This window comes from Oryctolagus cuniculus, chromosome 10, assembly GCF_051225735.1.
Source record: "Oryctolagus cuniculus isolate XC-2025 breed Fujian yellow rabbit chromosome 10, ASM5122573v1, whole genome shotgun sequence".
Lineage (NCBI taxonomy): Eukaryota > Metazoa > Chordata > Mammalia > Lagomorpha > Leporidae > Oryctolagus > Oryctolagus cuniculus.
This window is the reverse complement of record NC_142876.1, coordinates 30792890-30820837: the sequence shown is the minus strand read 5'-3', so window position 1 is coordinate 30820837 and position 27948 is coordinate 30792890. Positions and strand designations below refer to the sequence as shown.

At 59.4% G+C, this 27948-nt stretch overlaps 2 protein-coding genes across 25 annotated transcripts in view; one reads left to right on the top strand and one right to left on the bottom strand.

The window, feature by feature from the left end:
• Window positions 1-27948, top strand: part of KATNAL2 (katanin catalytic subunit A1 like 2) — a 119172-nt gene that overhangs the window by 15371 nt on the left and 75853 nt on the right. The gene's annotated exons all lie outside the window — the stretch shown is intronic.
• On the bottom strand, window positions 20303-23139 carry LOC149123730 (elongin-A-like). The gene is given in 2 exon segments (XM_089305838.1): window positions 20303-22609; window positions 22811-23139. Coding segments are annotated over 2 exon segments (2139 nt in total). The 5' UTR covers window positions 22991-23139; the 3' UTR covers window positions 20303-20650.

The following is a 27948-nucleotide window of genomic DNA, read 5'->3' as shown; positions in this document are numbered from 1 at the left end:
GCATTAGCAGGGAGTGGAGCATCCAGGACTCAAGCTGGTGCCCATATGGGATGCTGTGGTTGCAGGCAGAAGCTCAATCCTTTATGCCACAACATTGGCTCCATATTTATTGAATTTTTAATTTCTGATGTGATGATTTTATTTCCAGGTGCTTTCTTATTCGTTGTCTGAGTGTGTCATTTTTCTTTTCTTTTCTCTTTTCTTTTCTTTTCTTTTCTTTTCTTTTCTTTTCTTTTCTTTTCTTTTCTTTTCTTTTCTTTCCCTCTCCCTCTCCCTCTCCCTCTCCCTCTCCCTCTCCCTCTCCCTCTCCCTCTCCCTCTCCCTCTCCCTCTCCCTCTCCTCCTCCTCCTCCTCCTCCTCCTCCTCCTCCTCCTCCTCCTTCTTCTTCTTCTTCTTCTTCTTTACAATATCCTGTTCTTGCAAGAGGCCATGGTTCCTTTTGTTTTGCAGAGGAGCCTTCCTCCCTCCCTCCTTTCCTTCTCCTTCCCTCCCTTCTTCCTTTTCTTTCCTTCTCTCATTCTCTTATTTTTAGACTTCTTTCATTCCCAGCCTTTTGTCTATTACCCCCCAAGTTCCTCTTTGCATTTTTTGCCTGTGAATTTGTTTTTCATGTGGGAGATTCTCCTCAAAAGTACGTGATCCTTGGCTGTTTGGTTTTAAGAATGAGGCCCTTGAAAGTGACTTATAATCGTGTTTAATAAAGGTGGGTTTCTCTGTAGCCTGGGGCCTCTTCACTGGAGGATTACCAGCAATCTGCATCTGTAGGTCTTTTCTCTGTCTTCCACATGCCCTGGAAGAGATCCTCTACATTCTATTTTAGGGCACAAGAGCAGAGTAAGTTTGGTTGCAGTGTTGTTGGAGCTGAGCTGGGCAAGACAGCTGTGAAGCTGAACAGGTGGAATGAGCACTGGGATGCGGGGCTTTGGCTCCCTGTTCAGTGTATTTGATGACTTCCAGTTACTCCTTCCTAAAGGTAGCGTTGCCTGCAAAGTCTCTCTGCCTGAGTTTCCTCCGAGAGTCAGCTCCCAGTCTTCTGGCTGGGATTGGGGGGGATTGGCACATGATTGGGTTTGGGGAGGAAGTCTGTCAGGCTATGTCCATCTTGTCCCTCAGGTTTTCTTGCTGCCTTTGGTGGTGCTGGTGACTCCTGAGGGCCCTGGTGCTCTCCTTTGCTACAAGTTTCTAGGGTTCTGTCATTGATGTCTGTTTGCTTCTTGTTGGCTTCTTCCTCTGTAGCTGTTAATTTTCATTATTTTTATTTTATTTATTTTTGGCTTCTACCTTTGGTTTCCTAAGTCAGCTGCCTATTATCTGTTAAGCTTTCCATCTGTCAATTCTATTGGCATTATCTGTCCATCATCATCTCCCCTTCTGGATTCTTTATCCTTGACAGGCTGTAGATTTTTATTATTTTTGCCATCCTATTAATACGGTTTGGGGAGGGAGCAGAGACCAATGGCTGGCCTCTGGAACACTTTTTGTTTATTTATATTTTGTGTATCTTCTGGGTACAATGACTCATACCAGTTGCAGATATGGGGGTAGTTTCAGAAAAGTGAATACTAAAATACAGACTGATATATGATTCATATCTAAAAGTTAACTTTATTTTTTTGTTGATTTTGAGTTAGACATTCATCATACATATGTTTATATGTTCAAATTTATTTTTTAAAATATTTATTTTATTTATTTGAAAGTCAGAGTTACACAGAGAGAGGAGAGGCAGAGAGAGAGAGAGAAAGGTCTTCCATCCAACGGTTCACTCCCCAGATGGCCACAACAGCCGGAGCTGTGCAGATCGGAAGCCATGAGCCAGGAGCTTCTTTTTGGTCTCCCACATGGATGCAGGGGCCCAAGGACTTGGGCCATCCTCCACTGCCCTCCCAGGCCACAGCAGAGAGTTGGATCTGAAGAGGAGCAGCCAGGACCAGAACCAGCACCCATATGGGATGCTGGCGCCTCAGGCCAGGGCTTTAACCCACTGTACCACAGCGCTGGCCCCCAAATTTAGTTTCAAATATGGATGTTTCTTTGATATGATAACTGAACCTGAGGATGAGTGTTAAATGCTTTTTATTGATATCCTGGTTTTCACTTGATTAGCACTTAGGTAAATATGCATTTATTCATTGACTCATTTTAAACAATATTTAGTCCCCCAATCTATAAAACATGGTGCCAGTATATTGAGATATCTGTAAGTAGAAGCACTGAAACTGTTGATTATTCTTAGGAAATCCCTCTTCTCTCTCACTCTCTCTTTTTAAGGATTTATTTATTTATTTGAAAAAGCAGAGTTACAGAGAGGAGGGAGATCATCCATCTGATGGTTTACTCCCCAAATGGCCACAACAACCAGGGCTGGAGCAGGCTGAAGCCAGGAGCCAGGAGCTTCTTCCGGGCCTCCCACATAAGTGGCAGGGACCCAAGTCCCAGGGCCATCGTCCACTGCTTTCCCAGACGCATTAGCAGGGAGGTGGATTGGAAGTGGAGCAGCTAGGACTGGAACCAGCTCCCTGTGGGATGCAGACACTGCAGGAGGTAACTTTACTCCCTACACCACGCACTGGGCCCCCCTCTTCTCTTCTTTGCAGGATACTACAGTCCCCTGGCTTTTCTACTTTTCTTCCTGGTCTCCTTGATGGGCTTTTCTTTCCCTAACACTTTAATTCTTGCCAGTTTTTTAGGATCTAAGTTTGTCTTTCTTTGCCAGCCCCCTTACCAGTGTGATAAAGAGTCCCTTCTTAGAGCAGTGAGTAAACATCACACACCACCCTTTATCCCAGGAGATTGTAATTGAATATTTACTTGCTGGTTCTTCCCCCACACTAGAGCAGACTGCAACCTAGCTCCTGACTGATAAATTGATCATGTTTTTACTGTGCACACTAAACATGTGAAATGTTAGAAAACTCAGATTCTGACCTAGTAGTTTAGAGGAATGGTACTAATTGTGATTGTTAATTTTACGGCTCAACTCAACTGGGCAAAGGGTGCCCAGAAATTTGATTAACACAATTGTCTGTAAGATTGTCTGAGAGTGTTTCTGGGTGAGATCAGCATTTAAATCAATAGACTCACAAAAGCAGATGGCCCTTCCTACAGGGGGAGCCTGAATAGAACCAAATGGATGAGCCTCCTACAAGTAAGAGCGAATCCCTCCTATCTTATTGCCTTCAAGCCAGAACTTGGATTACCCCCTGCCTTTGAACTCCATCTGAAATACTGACTTTTCCCGAGTCTTGAGCCTGTTAGCCTTAGAACACCACCTGCCCCGTCGGCTCTCCTGACTCAGCACTTCAGACTCCCCAGTGACTGAGTCTGCAGTTCGCTTTCTTCATAATTTCATGAGTGAATTCCTTATAATAGATCTCTCTCCACATGTGAGGAAGGTCTTGAGAAAGTTCATAGAAATGCATACGATGAAAAAATGATACTTGGATTCCAAAATGTTCTTTGCATCAAAATACACTTTTCATATCATTTTCTATGAACATTTCTGAAGTACCCTTGTGTAAATCCACATTCGTACATATATATACACAACTATGTATGTACAAGTATGTATGGGTGTATATAAGTATAGTTGGCACTCTGGGTCTAAAAGTTCCAAATGCTCAGATTCAACCAAACTTAGGTTAAAAATATGTTTGGGAAAAAAAGTGTCTGTGCTAAACATGTACAGACTTTTTTCCTTGTCATTATTCCCTAAACAATACATTATAACAACTTTTTATGTAGCACTTACATTATATTAGTTGTTATAATTAATCTGGAGATGATTTAAACTATACAGGACGTATGAGTAGATTATATGCAAATACTACACCATTTTATATGAGAGACTTGAGCATCCAAGGATTTTGGTACCCATAGGGGTTTCTGAAACCAATCTGCCACAGACACTGGGGTATGATACACACACACACACTCTCTCTTTCTCTTCAGATATTTTTATGTATTTTATGTTTTGCCTCTCTGGAGAATCCCAATAAACAAAGCTGTGTCACAAGCTCCAGGAAAATATTGATGCCGATGCTGATCTTTGAGTAGCAAAGTTGTAAGAATGGAGAATTTTTACTTATTCTACTTATAATTTAGTATTTTATTAAGGTGAGACTATCTAATCTGTTTACCTCTGCTATTTCCTTTTTTCAACCTGAATGCCAGAATCCTCTAAAATGCCCTAAAGCTAAGCAAGCTATGAGGAGCAATGGTCTCAGTGTTTTTTTTGTTTGTTTGTTTTTTGTTTTTTTTTTTTTTAGATTTATTTATTTATTTGAAAGGCAGAGTTACAGAGAGAAGGAGAGGCGGAGAGACAGAGACAGAGACAGAGTCTTTCATCCACTGGTTCACTCCCCAATTGGCCATAATGGCTGGAGCTGCACCGATCCGAAGCCAGGAGCCAGGAACTTCTTCCTGGTTTCCTATGCAGGTGCAGGGGCCCAAGGACTTAGGCCATCTTCTACTGCTTTCCCAGGCCATAGCAGAGAGCTGGATGAGAAGTGGAGCAGCTCGGACTCGAACTGGTGCCCATATGGGATGCCAGCACTGCAGGCGGTGGTTTTACCCAATCTGCCACAGTGCCAGCCCTGACTTCAGTGTTCTAATTTGATCACACAATCAAAACCAAATAATATTTAGTATCAATGCATAGGGGTGTTTTTTAGAAAGCCTTACTTTATCCACACCTTCATGTGTACACACAAAATCATCATAAAACAAAGTTACTTTTATTTATTCTCCAAGTCATTATATGGACTTCAGAAAAGTTGCTACTCTGCCCAGGTGATCATTTTATATTAAATGATACCTAATGTAAGGGTTAGCCAAATAATGAGGCGGTTGACTAGTTTTTAAAATGAGCATAGCTAAATGCCTTAGCTTTTATTAATTGTTTGGGCCCCTAAAAAAAACTAGAGTAATTGAAAATTTAATTACATCAGTGTTTTTCTTCAAAGAACTGAAGCTTATTAAACTTTAAATGTTAAAAACATTTAAGCATCTATTGAAATACCAATAGCTATACACAATGTGCAGTTCTAAATACTAATTAAACAAACTCTAAATCACCATAAAGCTAAGCTGAATTTTAAGTAACTATTATGTTTTAAGTGCTTGGCTTTTACACAAGGCAGATTAACCATTTCACTACTGACCGCTGCTGCAGCCTTATGCCTGTCTTTTAAAATGCTGTGGCTGTTTGTTGAACCACATTCTTCCCCAGCCTGGAAGAATGAAGACAGGGAAGAGAGGGAGACTCAGCAGTAAACTGGAACACTACGCTAATGCCACATTGGTACTCACAGAGACCCCTCCTCATACCCCTCCGCTCCCCAGCCTTACTCAGCCATACCATTCCCCACCTCTCATGTCTCCATCCATGCGAGTAACAGGGATTTATTACAATATCCTTATGGCATTTCTTTTCTAAAAAATAAATTTTGTTAGTTCTTCATTTAAATACCAAAACTGTAAATCTCATCACCCTGATATATTTCTAACCATGCTTTTTCAGGGTGGTTTAGGTTTGAACTGGTGCATATATGGAAAGCCAGCAAATAAGGAAGTAGCTTTACCCAGGGTACCAAAGGCTGGCACCAGGTGCAGGCTTTTACTTGAAAAATACACTGGATAAACATAGAAAGTAGTTAAGTCATTGCATATGATGACATGAATGAATAGAAAAAATCCCCCGGAAAGTATGTAGATTGACATACAACAAAAGACTGCCAAAACCCTAAGAATAACAGGTGACAGGAACCACCTTCAAAACTGAACAGCCCACGCCCCCGTGGGGTCACACACTTGGACAGAGCCAAGATATTGGGTCCGTCCGCAGGCTGGCGGAGGCCCGTGGCAGGGGCAGGGTCCGGGTCCTCCTCGTGCCAAGTGGAAGTGTCCGCCGACTCCTGGGCTGGGCGGCCAGAGCGCGGCAAGGCTTGGCGCGGGCGCCAAGGAGACGCGCGTGTGCGCGGCTCGAGCTCGGAGAGCCTCCTGGGCCTTTTGTGTGCGTGGGCAGGCTTGGCGGGCTGGCTGCCGACGGCCGTGCCGGGTTCTGGGGCGCCTCGGTCTGCTTGCTCCTCCTCCTCCTCCTCGTGCTCCTCCTCCTCCTCCTCCTCGTTCTCCTCCTCGTCCTCCTCCTCGTCCTCCTCCTCGTCGTCCTCGTCCTCGTCCTCCTCGTCGTCCTCGACCTCGTCGTCCTCGTCGTCGTCGTCAAGAGCAGCCCAGGGCCGCTTGCGCGAGTGGCTGGGTGGCGAGTCTTGCTGGGCCCGCCCAGGGCTTGGCTGCGCGCGAGCCAGCTTCTTCCACTGGGCCGCCAGGTCCCTGGCCACGCTGCCCACCATCTCGTATCTTCGCAAGGCCTTCACGGTCTTGCGCACGCGGGTCTGCGCCAGCAGGTCGGCGGTCATGGGCAGGGCCGAGAGTCTCCTGAGATACTTGTGGAGCTTCCGGGGCTTGGTGCTGGCGGCCAGGCGTGCGTGCAGCCGCCTGACCTCTCGCAGCGGCCATTCTGCCTCCATGGCTGTGGGTGGCCCGGCTCGGGGCAGCGGCTGGCTGGCTGCGGGGCGCCGGGGTCTTGCTGAGCGCCACTGGGCTGGCCTGCTCCTGGGCCCTCGGGTGGCAGGGCCGCGGGTGCAGGTGGTGCGCTGTGCCTGCTGGCTCCAGCGCTCTGGCTGCAGACCCTGGCCTTAACTAGCCCTAGGCTCCACCCCCTGCGGGCGCCGGTGGGCCACGCCCTGATTGACGCCCAGGGCATCCGGCCCTGCGCTGCCCCGCCCACTGCCCCAGGCCCTCCTCGCTCCTGATTGATCCATTGGCCTCCAAGTCCAAGTCGGGACCACCGTGAAGGCCGAGCCTGCCCAGGGTCCTGCTCCAGCAGTTCTGTGGTTCCCCCTTGGAGATGCGGCAAGGGGCTCTGGGTGGTCGGGGAAACGCGCGCCAAGTCCCCGAAGAGTGAGAGGCTCCCTGACAGGAACCCGCCCCGAAACTCAACAGCCCAGGCCCCCCTGGAGTCGCAGCCTTGGATAGAAGCCAAGGCATTGGGGCCTCCCCTCCGTGGAGGGGCCTCCGTGGTGTGGTGTGCCGTGCACCGGATCAGCGCCTGAGGGCACAAGTCGGCCCCGTGGCCGGTGTCCGCCGCCCCGCCCCGCCCCGCCCCGCCCTGCCCCGACCTGCCCTATCCCATCCCATCCCATCGTGGGAGACAGTGGGCCACGGAGCCATTCTTCTTGACGGAAGGGATGCTCCTTCTCTTCTCTCAGATGACCTGAACGTTAGTCCTAGAGCCTGAGCCAGACCCCATCATTCCCCTGCTCCTGTTTGAAAGGGGGTTTAGCCCTCTGCTTTCAACTGGGAGGATGCCATGGGTACCAGACCGGCTCCCCCGCTGGGCGAAGAAGAACACGGCACTACATGTCGGGATCCACTGTTTTCCCCTACGGGCTGATGGATAGACTTGGAACTTGTCATCATGAGAGAAGGCGCTCCACTGGGGGGTGGGACACGGACGGGGCTGAACCTGAGAGGAGCCTACGATGCTGCTGCTGCTGCTGCTGCTGCTGCTGCTGCTGCTGATGACAGAGTTGGGAACCGGGGTGGGGGTGGGGGAGATTCAGGTGGTGAAGCTGGGCAAGGAAGGGCCAGAGAACTGGGGCGGCGAGTTCAGCTGCTGCCCGAGGCATTGGCATCCCATTGGAACCCAGAGATGGTCCAAGCCCTTCCCAAGGGACGGAGAAGGCAGAGCAGACAAGCGGAAGGGGCTGTGGGAGGCAAGAGCTCTAGGATTCCTCCGTGGGGGTTGCTGATCCTAAGCGCAGCCGCGTCAAGTGCCGGCGCAAAGCCGAGCAGGACCCGGTACCTGGGAGCCCCGAGCTCGCGAGCGGCACAGCCGCCCGTGTTCCGCTCCCGTGGCGTGGGGGGCCGGTTCCTTCGGACCCGGCTGAGTGGAGGAAGCGGATGGAAGAGCAGAGCCCTCAGCAGAGATCTCGGCAAGGCTGCGCCTTCAGGGCATGCAAAGCGCGCCCGAGAAGAAAGGCGCTCGCCATGCCCCCTTCTCTCCCGGAGCTGAGAAGAAGCTGGGAGTGGGTGCAGCTGACGTGGAGCGAAGCCAACCCTCAGCTTCAGCAAACCACCCACCTCGTTCTTCTGGGCAAGGCTTCTTGTCTTTCTCAGACAGACGGTGACAGAGAAGACAGAGGTCTTCCACCGGCTGGTCCCAGCGAGCAACCAGAATGGCCAGGGCAGGTGCGGACGGCAGCCGGGAGCCAGAAACTCCCTGGGAGTCTCTCGCCCTGCGCGGCAGGAAGCCAAAGACTTGGGCCACGTCCTGCCGCTTTCCCGGGCGTCACTGTAGGAAGCTGGGTCGCAAGCAGAGCAACGGGGATTGGACAGGGGCTTGGAGATGGGATCCCAGCCTCTCGAGCGGCAGCTTAACCCCCTGTGCCAGAATGTGTGTCCCGAAAACACGACACCCATCCCAGAAAACAGTCTAATGCAGCTCTTGCCAAGCTTGGCCTCCGATGAGAAAGTGCTAAGAAACAGGAGCAGGTGACCCACCACACTGGGACAGTGGAAATCCAGCGATCCGGAAATGCCCGAGAAGATGAGAGTAGGAGACAAGACCTTGACAAGAGGCGAGCCTAAAGATGCCTCAGGAGCTCCAGGAGCACAGGTGCACCAAGAGAAGAGGAACAGGAGGGGTCATCAGCAGACAGAACCAGAAAAATGCAACTTGCCCTGCAGAGAGATACAGGACACTTTTTCTTTTCTTCCTGCCTTCCTGCCTTCTCCTTCCCTTCCCCCCACTCCCCCTCCACCTCTCTCTCTCTCTCTCTCTCTCTACTTAATTTCTTTCTTTCTTTCTTTCTTTCTTTCTTTCTTTCTTTCTTTCTTTCTTTCTTTCTTTCTTTCTTTCTTCAGAATTTCCTTATTTGTTTGGACGTCCGAGTTCAGGTAGGGGGAGAGACCCAGTGGTCTTCCTTCTGGTCGTTCACTCCCCCGTTGGCTGCAGTGGCTAGCCCTGGAGCAGGCTGAAGCCTGGAGCCGGGCACTTCCTCCAGATGTGCCATGTGGCTGCAGGGACCCAAACCCTTGGGCCACCCTCCGCAGCTTTTTCCAGGTCTTTAGCAGGGATCCACATCGAAAGTGGAGCAGTCAGGACTCGAGAGACCGGGGTTGTTTCCAAGAAGAAGAAGGACAAATCTACTCTCAGGAGAAATCACACACACACACAGACACACACACACACACACACACACACACACACAGAGTGAGATACACAGAAACGCACACACAGAAACACACACAGAGGTCCAGGTTGAGTGCTTTACGTCTTTATTAGTCCATCCATGTCCAATCCAGGAATACGCATTCACTCCAACCATTGCATGCTGTACAAAGCAACCAGTGAATAACTCGAGGCCAGTTGATCCCAATCACCTCGGGGAATCTAAGGCATACCACCCTCCGAATCCAAGTGTCCCGCAGGCAGGCAGGATCCCAGGAGAGGCTTTGAACTTGGCAGGATTCCGAGCCCACCCACTGTTCCCCCAGAGCGACTGACTGACTGACTGACTGACGGACGGAAAGTGGTTTCTCTTGGGAGTTTCCTGGCCCCACGCACACTGCCTTGACTCCCCCCACTCGCCGTACTCTGTGTCCACGCTGAGTCCTGGGTTCACCTGCGGGAGAGTGCCTTGTAGTCTCAGATGCTTTTAGCCATGAGAGGGGCGATTTTCTTGGGCGCCTGCTTTCTGGTGCTGCCCCCGGGCAGTGCCTGCTTTCTGGTGGTGCCCCCAGGCGCCCAGGGAGCAAGTCTCTTGCTTGGGCCCGGCTGGGCTGGCCTGTCCGCTGGAGGGGGAGAGAGGCTGCTGTCGCTGTGCTGGGTGCTGCTGCAGGAAGGAGCCCGGTCGCTTCCTGCGGGGCCCGGGGCACGCGGGGCAGTGGCTCCTCCTGTGTGCAGCGCGTCCTGCCTCCCGGGAGCATCCCCAGCAGGCCCGGGCATCCCGTGGAAACGGATCATCTTGGCCTGCCGGCCTTTGGGCTTGCTGGCGTGTGTAGATCGGATGGCGGCCGTGAGCGCTTGCAGGCGCCGCTCTCGGGCGCTCTGAAGGCGCAGGTACATCTGCCGCCACGACTCCTGCCCCGCCGGTTTCTCCCCCTTGAAGTCTCGCTGACAGTGCCTTTTCCATAAGGGATCCGTTTCTTGCAGGAGTTCGGGGTTGTCTCTCTCTACACGCTGCAGCTCTTCAGGCGTGTGCTGCTCCAGCAGAGGTCCCGGGAGGCTGTGAGGAGGGACTCCTCTGCCAGCAGAGGGGGACGCGATGGGTTCCAGTCCCGCGATGCACACTGGGCTCTCCGTCATCCCTCGGGTTGCGTGCCTGGCACCTGCATCGACTTGCATCTTGGTCTGGAATCTGGGACCCGAAAATGCAGCGTCTTCCTCCTGCTGGGCGGCAGAGGGCGCTTTTGTCCTGGGTGGGCAGGAAGGCAGTGGGTGAGAGGGACCATCCCTGGCGTGGGTGCTGGGCGCGGCGGCAGGGGCCGAGTCTTGCAGCTCGGCCGCATGGGCCCCAGCCGGCTGCAGCTTCCCTTGCTGGCTGTGGGTCACCTCAGGGCATTTCTGCAGCCAGTCGGCTCCTGCACCGCGGCTTGGGGGCTCTGCTCGCTGAGGTCCTTTCCCTCGGAGGGCGGCGGCCCAAGGTCTCCCCGCCTTGCTCTGTTGCTTCTCCAGTTGGTCGTAGGTCATGTATGCTTCAAAGGACATGGTGGGCTGGTGCGGTGGCTCCTGCCCGCCGCCGTCGCTGGGTTGCGCCTCAGCCTGCGGGAGGAGGCCTGCGGACGCGCTGGCCAAAGCAGGAGCTGCCAGGTGGGCGTGTGCGGCCTCGACGTGGCTGGAGTTGTCTTGGAGCCCGGGCCGCGGGTCTTCTGGCCCGCTTCGGAGCTGGCAGCTCTGGGGGTGCTGCCGGGTCTTTTCTGCCCGGCTTGCCCGCGGGTCTTTGCGCTTGGCCTTGCCGAGCTCGTCTGCAGCCAGCTGCGGGAGGGACCAAAGTGGAGTGCGGGGGCGCCCTGTGGCCTGCTCCGCCGGGCCCCCCGAGGCTGGGGGGTTCCCCTTGGCGCCGTGTTCCTCGCGGGAGGAGAGCTGGCCGAGGGAGGCGGGAGGCGCCTCCCCTGCCTTGGCCCTCAGCGGGCCGTTCTCCCTGGGGGTCGACTTGTGGGTCTGGCCTTGGCTCCGCGCCGCTTTGCCCTGGGCTTCTTCCCAGTGTTCTTCCGGCAGGGGGCTGGCGCCGTGGTGCGGGGCCCTCGCGGGTCCCTCTGCAGGCTGGCGGAGGCCCGCGGCACGGGCAGGGGCAGGGTCCGGGTCCTCCTCGTGCCAAGTGGAAGTGTCCGCCGACTCCTGGGCTGGGCGGCCAGAGCGCGGCAAGGCTTGGCGCGGGCGCCAAGGAGACACGAGTGTCCGCGGCTCGAGCTCGGAGAGCCTCCTGGGCCTTTTGTGTGCGTGGGCAGGCTTGGCGGGCTGGCTGCCGACGGCCGTGCCGGGTTCTGGGGCGCCTCGGTCTGCTTGCTCCTCCTCCTCCTCCTCGTGCTCCTCCTTCTCCTCCTCGTCGTCGTCGTCGTCCTCCTCCTCCTCCTCGTTCTCCTCCTCCTCCTCGTCCTCGTCCTCCTCCTCCTCGTTGTCCTCGTCCTCGTCCTCCTCGTCGTCGTCGACCTCGTCGTCCTCGTCGTCGTCGTCAAGAGCAGCCCAGGGCCGCTTGCGCGAGTGGCTGGGTGGCGAGTCTTGCTGGGCCCGCCCAGGGCTTGGCTGCGCGCGAGCACGAGCCAGCTTCTTCCACTGGGCCGCCAGGTCCCTGGCCACGCTGCCCACCATCTCGTATCTTCGCAAGGCCTTCACGGTCTTGCGCACGCGGGTCTGCGCCAGCAGGTCGGCGGTCATGGGCAGGGCCGAGAGTCTCCTGAGATACTTGTGGAGCTTCCGGGGCTTGGTGCTGGCGGCCAGGCGTGCGTGCAGCCGCCTGACCTCTTGCAGCGGCCATTCTGCCTCCATGGCTGTGGGTGGCCCAGCTCGGGGCAGCGGCTGGCTGGCTGCGGGGCGCCGGGGTCTTGCTGAGCGCCGCTGGGCTGGCCTGCTCCTGGGCCCTCGGGTGGCAGGGCCGCGGGTGCAGGTGGTGCGCTGTGCCTGCTGGCTCCAGCGCTCTGGCTGCAGACCCTGGCCTTAACTAGCCCTAGGCTCCACCCCCTGCGGGCGCCGGTGGGCCACGCCCTGATTGACGCCCAGGGCATCCGGCCCTGCGCTGCCCCGCCCACTGCCCCAGGCCCTCCTCGCTCCTGATTGATCCATTGGCCTCCAAGTCGAAGTTGGGACCACCGTGAAGGCCGAGCCTGCCCAGGGTCCTGCTCCAGCAGTTCTGTGGTTCCCCCTTGGAGATGCGGCAAGGGGCTCTGGGTGGTCGGGGAAACGCGCGCCAAGTCCCCGAAGAGTGAGAGGCTCCCTGACGGGAACCCGCCCCGAAACTCAACAGCCCAGGCCCCCCTGGAGTCGCAGCCTTGGATAGAAGCCAAGGCATTGGGGCCTCCCCTCCGTGGAGGGGCTTCCGTGGTGTGGTGTGCCGTGCACCGGCTCAGCGCCTGAGGGCACAAGTCGGCCCCGTGGCCGGTGTCCGCCGCCCCGCCCCGCCCCGCCCCGCCCTGCCAGGACCTGCCCTATCCCATCCCATCCCATCGTGGGAGACAGTGGGCCACGGAGCCATTCTTCTTGACGGAAGGGATGCTCCTTCTCTTCTCTCAGATGACCTGAACGTTAGTCCTAGAGCCTGAGCCAGACCCCATCATTCCCCTGCTCCTGTTTGAAAGGGGGTTTAGCCCTCTGCTTTCAACTGGGAGGATGCCATGGGTACCAGACCGGCTCCCCCGCTGGGCGAAGCAGAACACGGCACTACATGTCGGGATCCACTGTTTTCCCCTACGGGCTGATGGATAGACTTGGAACTTGTCATCATGAGAGAAGGCGCTCCACTGGGGGGTGGGACACGGACGGGGCTGAACCTGAGAGGAGCCTACGATGTTGCTGCTGCTGCTGCTGCTGCTGATGCTGATGATGACAGAGTTGGGAACCGGGGTGGGGGTGGGGGAGATTCAGGTGGTGAAGTTGGGCAAGGAAGGGCCAGAGAACTGGGGCGGCGAGTTCAGCTGCTGCCCGAGGCATTGGCATCCCATTGGAACCCAGAGATGGTCCAAGCCCTTCCCAAGGGACGGAGAAGGCAGAGCAGACAAGCGGAAGGGGCTGTGGGAGGCAAGAGCTCTAGGATTCCTGCGTGGGGGTTGCTGATCCTAAGCGCAGGCGCGTCAAGTGCCGGCGCAAAGCCGAGCACGACCCGGTGCCTGGGAGCCCCGAGCTCGCGAGCGGCACAGCCGCCCGTGTTCCGCTCACGTGGCGTGGGGGGCCGGTTCCTTCGGGCCCGGCTGAGTGGAGGAAGCGGATGGCAGAGCAGAGCCCTCAGCAGAGATCTCGGCAAGGCTGCGCCTTCAGGGCATGCAAAGCGAGCCCGAGAAGAAAGGCTGCTCGCCATGCCCCCTTCTCTCCCGGAGCTGAGAAGAAGCTGGGAGTGGGTGCAGCTGACGTGGAGCGAAGCCAACCCTCAGCTTCAGCAAACCACCCACCTCGTTCTTCTGGGCAAGGCTTCTTGTCTTTCTCAGACAGACGGTGACAGAGAAGACAGAGGTCTTCCACCGGCTGGTCCCAGCGAGCAACCAGAATGGCCAGGGCAGGTGCGGACGGCAGCCGGGAGCCAGAAACTCCCTGGGAGTCTCTCGCCCTGCGCGGCAGGAAGCCAAAGACTTGGGCCACGTCCTGCCGCTTTCCCGGGCGTCACTGTAGGAAGCTGGGTCGCAAGCAGAGCAACGGGGATTGGACAGGGGCTTGGAGATGGGATCCCAGCCTCTCGAGCGGCAGCTTAACCCCCTGTGCCAGAATGTGTGTCCCGAAAACACGACACCCATCCCAGAAAACAGTCTAATCCAGCTCTTGCCAAGCTTGGCCTCCGATGAGAAAGTGCTAAGAAACAGGAGCAGGTGACCCACCACACTGGGACAGTGGAAATCCAGCGATCCGGAAATGCCCGAGAAGATGAGAGTAGGAGACAAGACCTTGACAAGAGGCGAGCCTAAAGATGCCTCAGGAGCTCCAGGAGCACAGGTGCACCAAGAGAAGAGGAACAGGAGGGGTCATCAGGAGACAGAACCAGAAAAATGCCACTTGCCCTGGAGAGAGATACAGGACACTTTTTCTTTTCTTCCTGCCTTCCTGCCTTCTCCTTCCCTTCCCTCCACTCCACCTCTCTCTCTCTCTCTCTCTCTCTCTCTCTCTCTCTCACTCTCTCTCTCTCTCTCTTTTCTTTCTTTCTTTCTTTCTTTCTCCTTCCTTCCTTCCTTCCTTCCTTCCTTCCTTCCTTCCTTCCTTCCTTCCGAATTTCCTTATTTGTTTGGCCGTCCGAGTTCAGGTAGGGGGAGAGACCCAGTGGTCTTCCTTCTGGTCGTTCACTCCCCCGTTGGCTGCAGTGGCTAGCCCTGGAGCAGGCTGAAGCCTGGAGCCGGGCACTTCCTCCAGATGTGCCATGTGGCTGCAGGAACCCAAACCCTTGGGCCACCCTCCGCAGCTTTTTCCAGGTCTTTGGCAGGGATCCACATCGAAAGTGGAGCAGCCAGGACTCGAGAGACCGGGGTTGTTTCCAAGAAGGAGAAGGACAAATCTACTCTCAGGAGAAATCACACACACACACAGACACACACACACACACACACACACAGAGTGAGATACACAGAAACGCACACACAGAAACACACACAGAGGTCCAGGTTGAGTGCTTTACGTCTTTATTAGTCCATCCATGTCCAATCCAGGAATACGCATTCACTCCAACCATTGCATGCTGTACAAAGCAACCAGTGAATAACTCGAGGCCAGTTGATCCCAATCACCTCGGGGAATCTAAGGCATACCACCCTCCGAATCCAAGTGTCCCGCAGGCAGGCAGGATCCCAGGAGAGGCTTTGAACTTGGCAGGATTCCGAGCCCACCCACTGTTCCCCCAGAGCGACTGACTGACTGACTGACTGACGGACGGAAAGTGGTTTCTCTTGGGAGTTTCCTGGCCCCACGCACACTGCCTTGACTCCCCCCACTCGCCGTACTCTGTGTCCACGCTGAGTCCTGGGTTCACCTGCGGGAGAGTGCCTTGTAGTCTCAGATGCTTTTAGCCATGAGAGGGGCGATTTTCTTGGGCGCCTGCTTTCTGGTGCTGCCCCCGGGCAGTGCCTGCTTTCTGGTGGTGCCCCCAGGCGCCCAGGGAGCAAGTCTCTTGCTTGGGCCCGGCTGGGCTGGCCTGTCCGCTGGAGGGGGAGAGAGGCTGCTGTCGCTGTGCTGGGTGCTGCTGCAGGAAGGAGCCCGGTCGCTTCCTGCGGGGCCCGGGGCACGCGGGGCACTGGCTCCTCCTGTGTGCAGCGCGTCCTGCCTCCCGGGAGCATCCCCAGCAGGCCCGGGCATCCCGTGGAAACGGATCATCTTGGCCTGCCGGCCTTTGGGCTTGCTGGCGTGTGTAGATCGGATGGCGGCCGTGAGCGCTTGCAGGCGCCGCTCTCGGGCGCTCTGAAGGCGCAGGTACATCTGCCGCCACGACTCCTGCCCCGCCGGTTTCTCCCCCTTGAAGTCTCGCTGACAGTGCCTTTTCCATAAGGGATCCGTTTCTTGCAGGAGTTCGGGGTTGTCTCTCTCTACACGCTGCAGCTCTTCAGGCGTGTGCTGCTCCAGCAGAGGTCCCGGGAGGCTGTGAGGAGGGACTCCTCTGCCAGCAGAGGGGGACGCGATGGGTTCCAGTCCCGCGATGCACATTGGGCTCTCCGTCATCCCTCGGGTTGCGTGCCTGGCACCTGCATAGACTCGCATCTTGGTCTGGAATCTGGGACCCGAAAATGCAGCGTCTTCCTCCTGCTGGGCGGCAGAGGGCGCTTTTGTCCTGGGTGGGCAGGAAGGCAGTGGGTGAGAGGGACCATCCCTGGCGTGGGTGCTGGGCGCGGCGGCAGGGGCCGAGTCTTGCAGCTCGGCCGCATGGGCCCCAGCTGGCTGCAGCTTTCCTTGCTGGCTGTGGGTCACCTCAGGGCATTTCTGCAGCCAGTCGGCACCTGCACCGCGGCTTGGGGGCTCTGCTCGCTGAGGTCCTTTCCCTCGGAGGGCGGCGGCCCAAGGTCTCCCCGCCTTGCTCTGTTGCTTCTCCAGTTGGTCGTAGGTCATGTATGCTTCAAAGGACATGGTGGGCTGGTGCGGTGGCTCCTGCCCGCCGCCGCCGCTGGGTTGCGCCTCAGCCTGCGGGAGGAGGCCTCCGGCCGCGCTGGCCAAAGCAGGAGCTGCCAGGTGGGCGTGTGCGGCCTCGACGTGGCTGGAGTTGTCTTGGAGCCCGGGCCGCGGGTCTTCTGGCCCGCTTCGGAGCTGGCAGCTCTGGGGGTGCTGCCGGGTCTTTTCTGCCCGGCTTGCCCGCGGGTCTTTGCGCTTGGCCTTGCCGAGCTCGTCTGCAGCCAGCTGCGGGAGGGACCAAAGTGGAGTGCGGGGCCGCCCTGTGGCCTGCTCCGCCGGGCCCCCCGAGGCTGGGGGGTTCCCCTTGGCGCCGTGTTCCTCCCGGGAGGAGAGCTGGCCGAGGGAGGCGGGAGGCGCCTCCCCTGCCTTGGCCCTCAGCGGGCCGTTCTCCCTGGGGGTCGACTTGTGGGTCTGGCCTTGGCTCCGCGCCGCTTTGCCCTGGGCTTCTTCCCAGTGTTCTTCCGGCAGGGGGCTGGCGCCGCGGTGCGGGGCCCTCGCGGGTCCCTCTGCAGGCTGGCGGAGGCCCGCGGCAGGGGCAGGGGCAGGGTCCGGGTCCTCCTCGTGCCAAGTGGAAGTGTCCGCCGACTCCTGGGCTGGGCGGCCAGAGCGCGGCAAGGCTTGGCGCGGGCGCCAAGGAGACGCGAGTGTCCGCGGCTCGAGCTCGGAGAGCCTCCTGGGCCTTTTGTGTGCGTGGGCAGGCTTGGCGGGCTGGCTGCCGACGGCCGTGCCGGGTTCTGGGGCGCCTCGGTCTGCTTGCTCCTCCTCCTCCTCCTCGTCTTCGTCGTCCTCGTCCTCCTCCTCGTCGTTGTTGTCCTCGTCCTCGTCGTCCTCGTCGTCCTCGACCTCGTCGTCCTCGTCGTCGTCGTCCTCGTCGTCAAGAGCAGCCCAGGGCCGCTTGGGCGAGTGGCTGGGTGGCGAGTCTTGCTGGGCCCGCCCAGGGCTTGGCTGCGCGCGAGCCAGCTGCTTCCACTGGGCCGCCAGGTCCCTGGCCATGCTGCCCACCATCTCGTATCTTCGCAAGGCCTTCACGGTCTTGCGCACGCGGGTCTGCGCCAGCAGGTCGGCGGTCATGAGCAGGACCGAGAGTCTCCTGAGATACTTGTGGAGCTTCCGGGGCTTGGTGCTGGCGGCCAGGCGTGCGTGCAGCCGCCTGACCTCTTGCAGCGGCCATTCTGCCTCCATGGCTGTGGGTGGCCCGGCTCGGGGCAGCGGCTGGCTGGCTGGCTGCGGGGCGCCGGGGTCTTGCTGAGCGCCGCTGGGCTGGCCTGCTCCTGGGCCCTCGGGTGGCAGGGCCGCGGGTGCAGGTGGTGCGCTGTGCCTGCTGGCTCCAGCGCTCTGGCTGCAGACCCTGGCCTTAACTAGCCCTAGGCTCCACCCCCTGCGGGCGCCGGTGGGCCACGCCCTGATTGACGCCCAGGGCATCCGGCCCTGCGCTGCCCCGCCCACTGCCCCAGGCCCTCCTCGCTCCTGATTGATCCATTGGCCTCCAAGTCCAAGTCGGGACCACCGTGAAGGCGTGAAGGCCGAGCCTGCCCAGGGTCCTGCTCCAGCAGTTCTGTGGTTCCCCCTTGGAGATGCGGCAAGGGGCTCTGGGTGGTCGGGGAAACGCGCGCCAAGTCCCCGAAGAGTGAGAGGCTCCGTGACGGGAACCCGCCCCGAAACTCAACAGCCCAGGCCCCCCTGGAGTCGCAGCCTTGGATAGAAGCCAAGGCATTGGGGCCTCCCCTCCGTGGAGGGGCCTCCGTGCTGTGGTGTGCCGTGCACCGGCTCAGCGCCTGAGGGCACAAGTCGGCCCCGTGGCCAGTGTCCGCCGCCCCGCCCCGCCCCGCCCCGCCCTGCCCCGACCTGCCCTATCCCATCCCATCGTGGGAGACAGTGGGCCACGGAGCCATTCTTCTTGTCTCTCAGATGACCTGAACGTTAGTCCTAGAGCCTGAGCCAGACCCCATCATTCCCCTGCTCCTATTTGAAAGGGGGTTTAGCCCTCTGCTTTCAACTGGGAGGATGCCATGGGTACCAGACCGGCTCCCCCGCTGGGCGAAGCAGAACACGGCACTACATGTCGGGATCCACTGTTTTCCCCTACGGGCTGATGGATAGACTTGGAACTTGTCATCATGAGAGAAGGCGCTCCACTGGGGGGTGGGACACGGACGGGGCTGAACCTGAGAGGAGCCTACGATGCTGCTGCTGCTGCTGCTGATGCTGCTGATGACAGAGTTGGGAACCGGGGTGGGGTGGGGGAGATTCAGGTGGTGAAGCTGGGCAAGGAAGGGCCAGAGAACTGGGGCGGCGAGTTCAGCTGCTGCCCGAGGCATTGGCATCCCATTGGAACCCAGAGATGGTCCAAGCCCTTCCCAAGGGACGGAGAAGGCAGAGCAGACAAGCGGAAGGGGCTGTGGGAGGCAAGAGCTCTAGGATTCCTCCGTGGGGGTTGCTGATCCTAAGCGCAGGCGCGTCTAGTGCCGGCGCAAAGCCGAGCAGGACCCGGTACCTGGGAGCCCCGAGCTCGCGAGCGGCACAGCCGCCCGTGTTCCGCTCACGTGGCGTGGGGGGCCGGTTCCTTCGGGCCCGGCTGAGTGGAGGAAGCGGATGGAAGAGCAGAGCCCTCAGCAGAGATCTCGGCAAGGCTGCGCCTTCAGGGCATGCAAAGCGCGCCCGAGAAGAAAGGCGCTCGCCATGCCCCCTTCTCTCCCGGAGCTGAGAAGAAGCTGGGAGTGGGTGCAGCTGACGTGGAGCGAAGCCAACCCTCAGCTTCAGCAAACCACCCACCTCGTTCTTCTGGGCAAGGCTTCTTGTCTTTCTCAGACAGACGGTGACAGAGAAGACAGAGGTCTTCCACCGGCTGGTCCCAGCGAGCAACCAGAATGGCCAGGGCAGGTGCGGACGGCAGCCGGGAGCCAGAAACTCCCTGGGAGTCTCTCGCCCTGCGCGGCAGGAAGCCAAAGACTTGGGCCACGTCCTGCCGCTTTCCCGGGCGTCACTGTAGGAAGCTGGGTCGCAAGCAGAGCAACGGGGATTGGACAGGGGCTTGGAGATGGGATCCCAGCCTCTCGAGCGGCAGCTTAACCCCCTGTGCCAGAATGTGTGTCCCGAAAACACGACACCCATCCCAGAAAACAGTCTAATGCAGCTCTTGCCAAGCTTGGCCTCCGATGAGAAAGTGCTAAGAAACAGGAGCAGGTGACCCACCACACTGGGACAGTGGAAATCCAGCGATCCGGAAATGCCCGAGAAGATGAGAGTAGGAGACAAGACCTTGACAAGAGGCGAGCCTAAAGATGCCTCAGGAGCTCCAGGAGCACAGGTGCACCAAGAGAAGAGGAACAGGAGGGGTCATCAGGAGACAGAACCAGAAAAATGCCACTTGCCCTGCAGAGAGATACAGGACACTTTTTCTTTTCTTCCTGCCTTCCTGCCTTCTCCTTCCCTTCCCCCCACTCCCCCTCCACCTCTCTCTCTCTCTCTCTCTCTCTACTTAATTTCTTTCTTTCTTTCTTTCTTTCTTTCTTTCTTTCTTTCTTTCTTTCTTTCTTTCTTTCTTTCTTTCTTTCTTTCTTTCTTTCTTCAGAATTTCCTTATTTGGCCGTCCGAGTTCAGGTAGGGGGAGAGACCCAGTGGTCTTCCTTCTGGTCGTTCACTCCCCCGTTGGCTGCAGTGGCTAGCCCTGGAGCAGGCTGAAGCCTGGAGCCGGGCACTTCCTCCAGATGTGCCATGTGGCTGCAGGGCCTTGGGCCACCCTCCGCAGCTTTTTCCAGGTCTTTAGCAGGGATCCACATCGAAAGTGGAGCAGCCAGGGCTCGAGAGACCGGGGTTGTTTCCAAGAAGGAGAAGGACAAATCTACTCTCAGGAGAAATCACACACACACACAGACACACACACACACACACAGAGTGAGATACACAGAAACGCACACACAGAAACACACACAGAGGTCCAGGTTGAGTGCTTTACGTCTTTATTAGTCCATCCATGTCCAATCCAGGAATACGCATTCACTCCAACCATTGCATGCTGTACAAAGCAACCAGTGAATAACTCGAGGCCAGTTGATCCCAATCACCTCGGGGAATCTAAGGCATACCACCCTCCGAATCCAAGTGTCCCGCAGGCAGGCAGGATCCCAGGAGAGGCTTTGAACTTGGCAGGATTCCGAGCCCACCCACTGTTCCCCCAGAGCGACTGACTGACTGACTGACTGACGGACGGAAAGTGGTTTCTCTTGGGAGTTTCCTGGCCCCACGCACACTGCCTTGACTCCCCCCACTCGCCGTACTCTGTGTCCACGCTGAGTCCTGGGTTCACCTGCGGGAGAGTGCCTTGTAGTCTCAGATGCTTTTAGCCATGAGAGGGGCGATTTTCTTGGGCGCCTGCTTTCTGGTGCTGCCCCCGGGCAGTGCCTGCTTTCTGGTGGTGCCCCCAGGCGCCCAGGGAGCAAGTCTCTTGCTTGGGCCCGGCTGGGCTGGCCTGTCCGCTGGAGGGGGAGAGAGGCTGCTGTCGCTGTGCTGGGTGCTGCTGCAGGAAGGAGCCCGGTCGCTTCCTGCGGGGCCCGGGGCACGCGGGGCACTGGCTCCTCCTGTGTGCAGCGCGTCCTGCCTCCCGGGAGCATCCCCAGCAGGCCCGGGCATCCCGTGGAAACGGATCATCTTGGCCTGCCGGCCTTTGGGCTTGCTGGCGTGTGTAGATCGGATGGCGGCCGTGAGCGCTTGCAGGCGCCGCTCTCGGGCGCTCTGAAGGCGCAGGTACATCTGCCGCCACGACTCCTGCCCCGCCGGTTTCTCCCCCTTGAAGTCTCGCTGACAGTGCCTTTTCCATAAGGGATCCGTTTCTTGCAGGAGTTCGGGGTTGTCTCTCTCTACACGCTGCAGCTCTTCAGGCGTGTGCTGCTCCAGCAGAGGTCCCGGGAGGCTGTGAGGAGGGACTCCTCTGCCAGCAGAGGGGGACGCGATGGGTTCCAGTCCCGCGATGCACATTGGGCTCTCCGTCATCCCTCGGGTTGCGTGCCTGGCACCTGCATAGACTCGCATCTTGGTCTGGAATCTGGGACCCGAAAATGCAGCGTCTTCCTCCTGCTGGGCGGCAGAGGGCGCTTTTGTCCTGGGTGGGCAGGAAGGCAGTGGGTGAGAGGGACCATCCCTGGCGTGGGTGCTGGGCGCGGCGGCAGGGGCCGAGTCTTGCAGCTCGGCCGCATGGGCCCCAGCCGGCTGCAGCTTCCCTTGCTGGCTGTGGGTCACCTCAGGGCATTTCTGCAGCCAGTCGGCTCCTGCACCGCGGCTTGGGGGCTCTGCTCGCTGAGGTCCTTTCCCTCGGAGGGCGGCGGCCCAAGGTCTCCCCGCCTTGCTCTGTTGCTTCTCCAGTTGGTCGTAGGTCATGTATGCTTCAAAGGACATGGTGGGCTGGTGCGGTGGCTCCTGCCCGCCGCCGTCGCTGGGTTGCGCCTCAGCCTGCGGGAGGAGGCCTGCGGACGCGCTGGCCAAAGCAGGAGCTGCCAGGTGGGCGTGTGCGGCCTCGACGTGGCTGGAGTTGTCTTGGAGCCCGGGCCGCGGGTCTTCTGGCCCGCTTCGGAGCTGGCAGCTCTGGGGGTGCTGCCGGGTCTTTTCTGCCCGGCTTGCCCGCGGGTCTTTGCGCTTGGCCTTGCCGAGCTCGTCTGCAGCCAGCTGCGGGAGGGACCAAAGTGGAGTGCGGGGCCGCCCTGTGGCCTGCTCCGCCGGGCCCCCCGAGGCTGGGGGGTTCCCCTTGGCGCCGTGTTCCTCCCGGGAGGAGAGCTGGCCGAGGGAGGCGGGAGGCGCCTCCCCTGCCTTGGCCCTCAGCGGGCCGTTCTCCCTGGGGGTCGACTTGTGGGTCTGGCCTTGGCTCCGCGCCGCTTTGCCCTGGGCTTCTTCCCAGTGTTCTTCCGGCAGGGGGCTGGCGCCGCGGTGCGGGGCCCTCGCGGGTCCCTCTGCAGGCTGGCGGAGGCCCGCGGCAGGGGCAGGGGCAGGGTCCGGGTCCTCCTCGTGCCAAGTGGAAGTGTCCGCCGACTCCTGGGCTGGGCGGCCAGAGCGCGGCAAGGCTTGGCGCGGGCGCCAAGGAGACGCGAGTGTCCGCGGCTCGAGCTCGGAGAGCCTCCTGGGCCTTTTGTGTGCGTGGGCAGGCTTGGCGGGCTGGCTGCCGACGGCCGTGCCGGGTTCTGGGGCGCCTCGGTCTGCTTGCTCCTCCTCCTCCTCCTCGTGCTCCTCCTCCTCCTCCTCGTTCTCCTCCTCGTCGTCCTCCTCCTCCTCGTCCTCCTCCTCCTCGTTGTTGTCCTCGTCCTCGTCCTCCTCGTCGTCCTCGACCTCGTCGTCCTCGTCGTCGTCGTCAAGAGCAGCCCAGGGCCGCTTGCGCGAGTGGCTGGGTGGCGAGTCTTGCTGGGCCCGCCCAGGGCTTGGCTGCGCGCGAGCCAGCTTCTTCCACTAGGCCGCCAGGTCCCTGGCCACGCTGCCCACCATCTCGTATCTTCGCAAGGCCTTCACGGTCTTGCGCACGCGGGTCTGCGCCAGCAGGTCGGCGGTCATGGGCAGGGCCGAGAGTCTCCTGAGATACTTGTGGAGCTTCCGGGGCTTGGTGCTGGCGGCCAGGCGTGCGTGCAGCCGCCTGACCTCTTGCAGCGGCCATTCTGCCTCCATGGCTGTGGGTGGCCCGGCTCGGGGCAGCGGCTGGCTGGCTGCGGGGCGCCGGGGTCTTGCTGAGCGCCGCTGGGCTGGCCTGCTCCTGGGCCCTCGGGTGGCAGGGCCGCGGGTGCAGGTGGTGCGCTGTGCCTGCTGGCTCCAGCGCTCTGGCTGCAGACCCTGGCCTTAACTAGCCCTAGGCTCCACCCCCTGCGGGCGCCGGTGGGCCACGCCCTGATGGACGCCCAGGGCATCCGGCCCTGCGCTGCCCCGCCCACTGCCCCAGGCCCTCCTCGCTCCTGATTGATCCATTGGCCTCCAAGTCCAAGTCGGGACCACCGTGAAGGCCGAGCCTGCCCAGGGTCCTGCTCCAGCAGTTCTGTGGTTCCCCCTTGGAGATGCGGCAAGGGGCTCTGGGTGGTCGGGGAAACGCGCGCCAAGTCCCCGAAGAGTGAGAGGCTCCGTGACGGGAACCCGCCCCGAAACTCAACAGCCCAGGCCCCCCTGGAGTCGCAGCCTTGGATAGAAGCCAAGGCATTGGGGCCTCCCCTCCGTGGAGGGGCCTCCGTGCTGTGGTGTGCCGTGCACCGGCTCAGCGCCTGAGGGCACAAGTCGGCCCCGTGGCCGGTGTCCGCCGCCCCGCCCCGCCCCGCCCCGCCCTGCCCCGACCTGCCCTATCCCATCCCATCGTGGGAGACAGTGGGCCACGGAGCCATACTTCTTGTCTCTCAGATGACCTGAACGTTAGTCCTAGAGCCTGAGCCAGACCCCATCATTCCCCTGCTCCTATTTGAAAGGGGGTTTAGCCCTCTGCTTTCAACTGGGAGGATGCCATGGGTACCAGACCGGCTCCCCCGCTGGGCGAAGCAGAACACGGCACTACATGTCGGGATCCACTGTTTTCCCCTACGGGCTGATGGATAGACTTGGAACTTGTCATCATGAGAGAAGGCGCTCCACTGGGGGGTGGGACACGGACGGGGCTGAACCTGAGAGGAGCCTACGATGTTGCTGCTGCTGCTGCTGATGCTGCTGATGACAGAGTTGGGAACCGGGGTGGGGGTGGGGGAGATTCAGGTGGTGAAGTTGGGCAAGGAAGGGCCAGAGAACTGGGGCGGCGAGTTCAGCTGCTGCCCGAGGCATTGGCATCCCACTGGAACCCAGAGATGGTCCAAGCCCTTCCCAAGGGACGGAGAAGGCAGAGCAGACAAGCGGAAGGGGCTGTGGGAGGCAAGAGCTCTAGGATTCCTCCGTGGGGGTTGCTGATCCTAAGCGCAGGCGCGTCAAGTGCCGGCGCAAAGCCGAGCACGACCCGGTACCTGGGAGCCCCGAGCTCGCGAGCGGCACAGCCGCCCGTGTTCCGCTCACGTGGCGTGGGGGGCCGGTTCCTTCGGGCCCGGCTGAGTGGAGGAAGCGGATGGAAGAGCAGAGCCCTCAGCAGAGATCTCGGCAAGGCTGCGCCTTCAGGGCATGCAAAGCGCGCCCGAGAAGAAAGGCGCTCGCCATGCCCCCTTCTCTCCCGGAGCTGAGAAGAAGCTGGGAGTGGGTGCAGCTGACGTGGAGCGAAGCCAACCCTCAGCTTCAGCAAACCACCCACCTCGTTCTTCTGGGCAAGGCTTCTTGTCTTTCTCAGACAGACGGTGACAGAGAAGACAGAGGTCTTCCACCGGCTGGTCCCAGCGAGCAACCAGAATGGCCAGGGCAGGTGCGGACGGCAGCCGGGAGCCAGAAACTCCCTGGGAGTCTCTCGCCCTGCGCGGCAGGAAGCCAAAGACTTGGGCCACGTCCTGCCGCTTTCCCGGGCGTCACTGTAGGAAGCTGGGTCGCAAGCAGAGCAACGGGGATTGGACAGGGGCTTGGAGATGGGATCCCAGCCTCTCGAGCGGCAGCTTAACCCCCTGTGCCAGAATGTGTGTCCCGAAAACACGACACCCATCCCAGAAAACAGTCTAATGCAGCTCTTGCCAAGCTTGGCCTCCGATGAGAAAGTGCTAAGAAACAGGAGCAGGTGACCCACCACACTGGGACAGTGGAAATCCAGCGATCCGGAAATGCCCGAGAAGATGAGAGTAGGAGACAAGACCTTGACAAGAGGCGAGCCTAAAGATGCCTCAGGAGCTCCAGGAGCACAGGTGCACCAAGAGAAGAGGAACAGGAGGGGTCATCAGGAGACAGAACCAGAAAAATGCCACTTGCCCTGGAGAGAGATACAGGACACTTTTTCTTTTCTTCCTGCCTTCCTGCCTTCTCCTTCCCTTCCCCCCACTCACCCTCCACCTCTCTCTCTCTCTCTCTCTCTCTCTCTGTATTTAATTTCTTTCTTTCTTTCTTTCTTTCTTTCTTTCTTTCTTTCTTTCTTTCTTTCTTTCTTTCTTTCTTTCTTTCTTTCTTTCTTCAGAATTTCCTTATTTGTTTGGACGTCCGAGTTCAGGTAGGGGGAGAGACCCAGTGGTCTTCCTTCTGGTCGTTCACTCCCCCGTTGGCTGCAGTGGCTAGCCCTGGAGCAGGCTGAAGCCTGGAGCCGGGCACTTCCTCCAGATGTGCCATGTGGCTGCAGGGACCCAAACCCTTGGGCCACCCTCCGCAGCTTTTTCCAGGTCTTTAGCAGGGATCCACATCGAAAGTGGAGCAGCCAGGGCTCGAGAGACTGGGTTTGTTTCCAAGAAGAAGGACAAATCTACTCTCAGGAGAAATCACACACACACACAGACACACACACACACAGAAACACACACAGAGTGAGATACACAGAAACGCACACACAGAAACACACACAGAGGTCCAGGTTGAGTGCTTTACGTCTTTATTAGTCCATCCATGTCCAATCCAGGAATACGCATTCACTCCAACCATTGCATGCTGTACAAAGCACCCAGTGAATAACTCGAGGCCAGTTGATCCCAATCACCTCGGGGAATCTAAGGCATGCCACCCTCCGAATCCAAGTGTCCCGCAGGCAGGCAGGATCCCAGGAGAGGCTTGGAACTTGGCAGGATTCCGAGCCCACCCACTGTTCCCCCAGAGCGACTGACTGACTGACCGACTGACTGACGGAAAGTGGTTTCTCTTGGGAGTTTCCTGGCCCCACGCACACTGCCTTGACTTCCCCCACTCGCCGTACTCTGTGTCCACGCTGAGTCCTGGGTTCACCTGCGGGAGAGTGCCTTGTAGTCTCGGATGCTTTTAGCCATGAGAGGGGCGATTTTCTTGGGCGCCTGCTTTCTGGTGCTGCCCCCAGGCGGTGCCTGCTTTCTGGTGGTGCCCCCAGGCGCCCAGGGAGCAAGTCTCTTGCTTGGGCCCGGCTGGGCTGGCCTGTCCGCTGGAGGGGGAGAGAGGCTGCTGTCGCTGTGCTGGGTGCTGCTGCAGGAAGGAGCCCGGTCGCTTCCTGCGGGGCCCGGGGCACGCGGGGCACTGGCTCCTGCTGTGTGCAGCGCGTCCTGCCTCCCGGGAGCATCCCCAGCAGGCCCGGGCATCCCGTGGAAACGGATCATCTTGGCCTGCCGGCCTTTGGGCTTGCTGGCGTGTGTAGATCGGATGGCGGCCGTGAGCGCTTGCAGGCGCCGCTCTCGGGCGCTCTGAAGGCGCAGGTACATCTGCCGCCACGACTCCTGCCCCGCCGGTTTCTCCCCCTTGAAGTCTCGCTGACAGTGCCTTTTCCATAAGGGATCCGTTTCTTGCAGGAGTTCGGGGTTGTCTCTCTCTACACGCTGCAGCTCTTCAGGCGTGTGCAGCTCCAGCAGAGGTCCCGGGAGGCTGTGAGGAGGGACTCCTCTGCCAGCAGAGGGGGACGCGATGGGTTCCAGTCCCGCGATGCACATTGGGCTCTCCGTCATCCCTCGGGTTGCGTGCCTGGCACCTGCATCGACTCGCATCTTGGTCTGGAATCTGGGACCCGAAAATGCAGCGTCTTCCTCCTGCTGGGCGGCAGAGGGCGCTTTTGTCCTGGGTGGGCAGGAAGGCAGTGGGTGAGAGGGACCATCCCTGGCGTGGGTGCTGGGCGCGGCGGCAGGGGCCGAGTCTTGCAGCTCGGCCGCATGGGCCCCAGCCGGCTGCAGCTTCCCTTGCTGGCTGTGGGTCACCTCAGGGCATTTCTGCAGCCAGTCGGCTCCTGCACCGCGGCTTGGGGGCTCTGCTCGCTGAGGTCCTTTCCCTCGGAGGGCGGCGGCCCAAGGTCTCCCCGCCTTGCTCTGTTGCTTCTCCAGTTGGTCGTAGGTCATGTATGCTTCAAAGGACATGGTGGGCTGGTGCGGTGGCTCCTGCCCGCCGCCGCCGCTGGGTTGCGCCTCAGCCTGCGGGAGGAGGCCTCCGGCCGCGCTGGCCAAAGCAGGAGCTGCCAGGTGGGCGTGTGCGGCCTCGACGTGGCTGGAGTTGTCTTGGAGCCCGGGCCGCGGGTCTTCTGGCCCGCTTCGGAGCTGGCAGCTCTGGGGGTGCTGCCGGGTCTTTTCTGCCCGGCTTGCCCGCGGGTCTTTGCGCTTGGCCTTGCCGAGCTCGTCTGCAGCCAGCTGCGGGAGGGACCAAAGTGGAGTGCGGGGCCGCCCTGTGGCCTGCTCCGCCGGGCCCCCCGAGGCTGGGGGGTTCCCCTTGGCGCCGTGTTCCTCCCGGGAGGAGAGCTGGCCGAGGGAGGCGGGAGGCGCCTCCCCTGCCTTGGCCCTCAGCGGGCCGTTCTCCCTGGGGGTCGACTTGTGGGTCTGGCCTTGGCTCCGCGCCGCTTTGCCCTGGGCTTCTTCCCAGTGTTCTTCCGGCAGGGGGCTGGCGCCGTGGTGCGGGGCCCTCGCGGGTCCCTCTGCAGGCTGGCGGAGGCCCGCGGCAGGGGCAGGGGCAGGGTCCGGGTCCTCCTCGTGCCAAGTGGAAGTGTCCGCCGACTCCTGGGCTGGGCGGCCAGAGCGCGGCAAGGCTTGGCGCGGGCGCCAAGGAGACGCGCGTGTGCGCGGCTCGAGCTCGGAGAGCCTCCTGGGCCTTTTGTGTGCGTGGGCAGG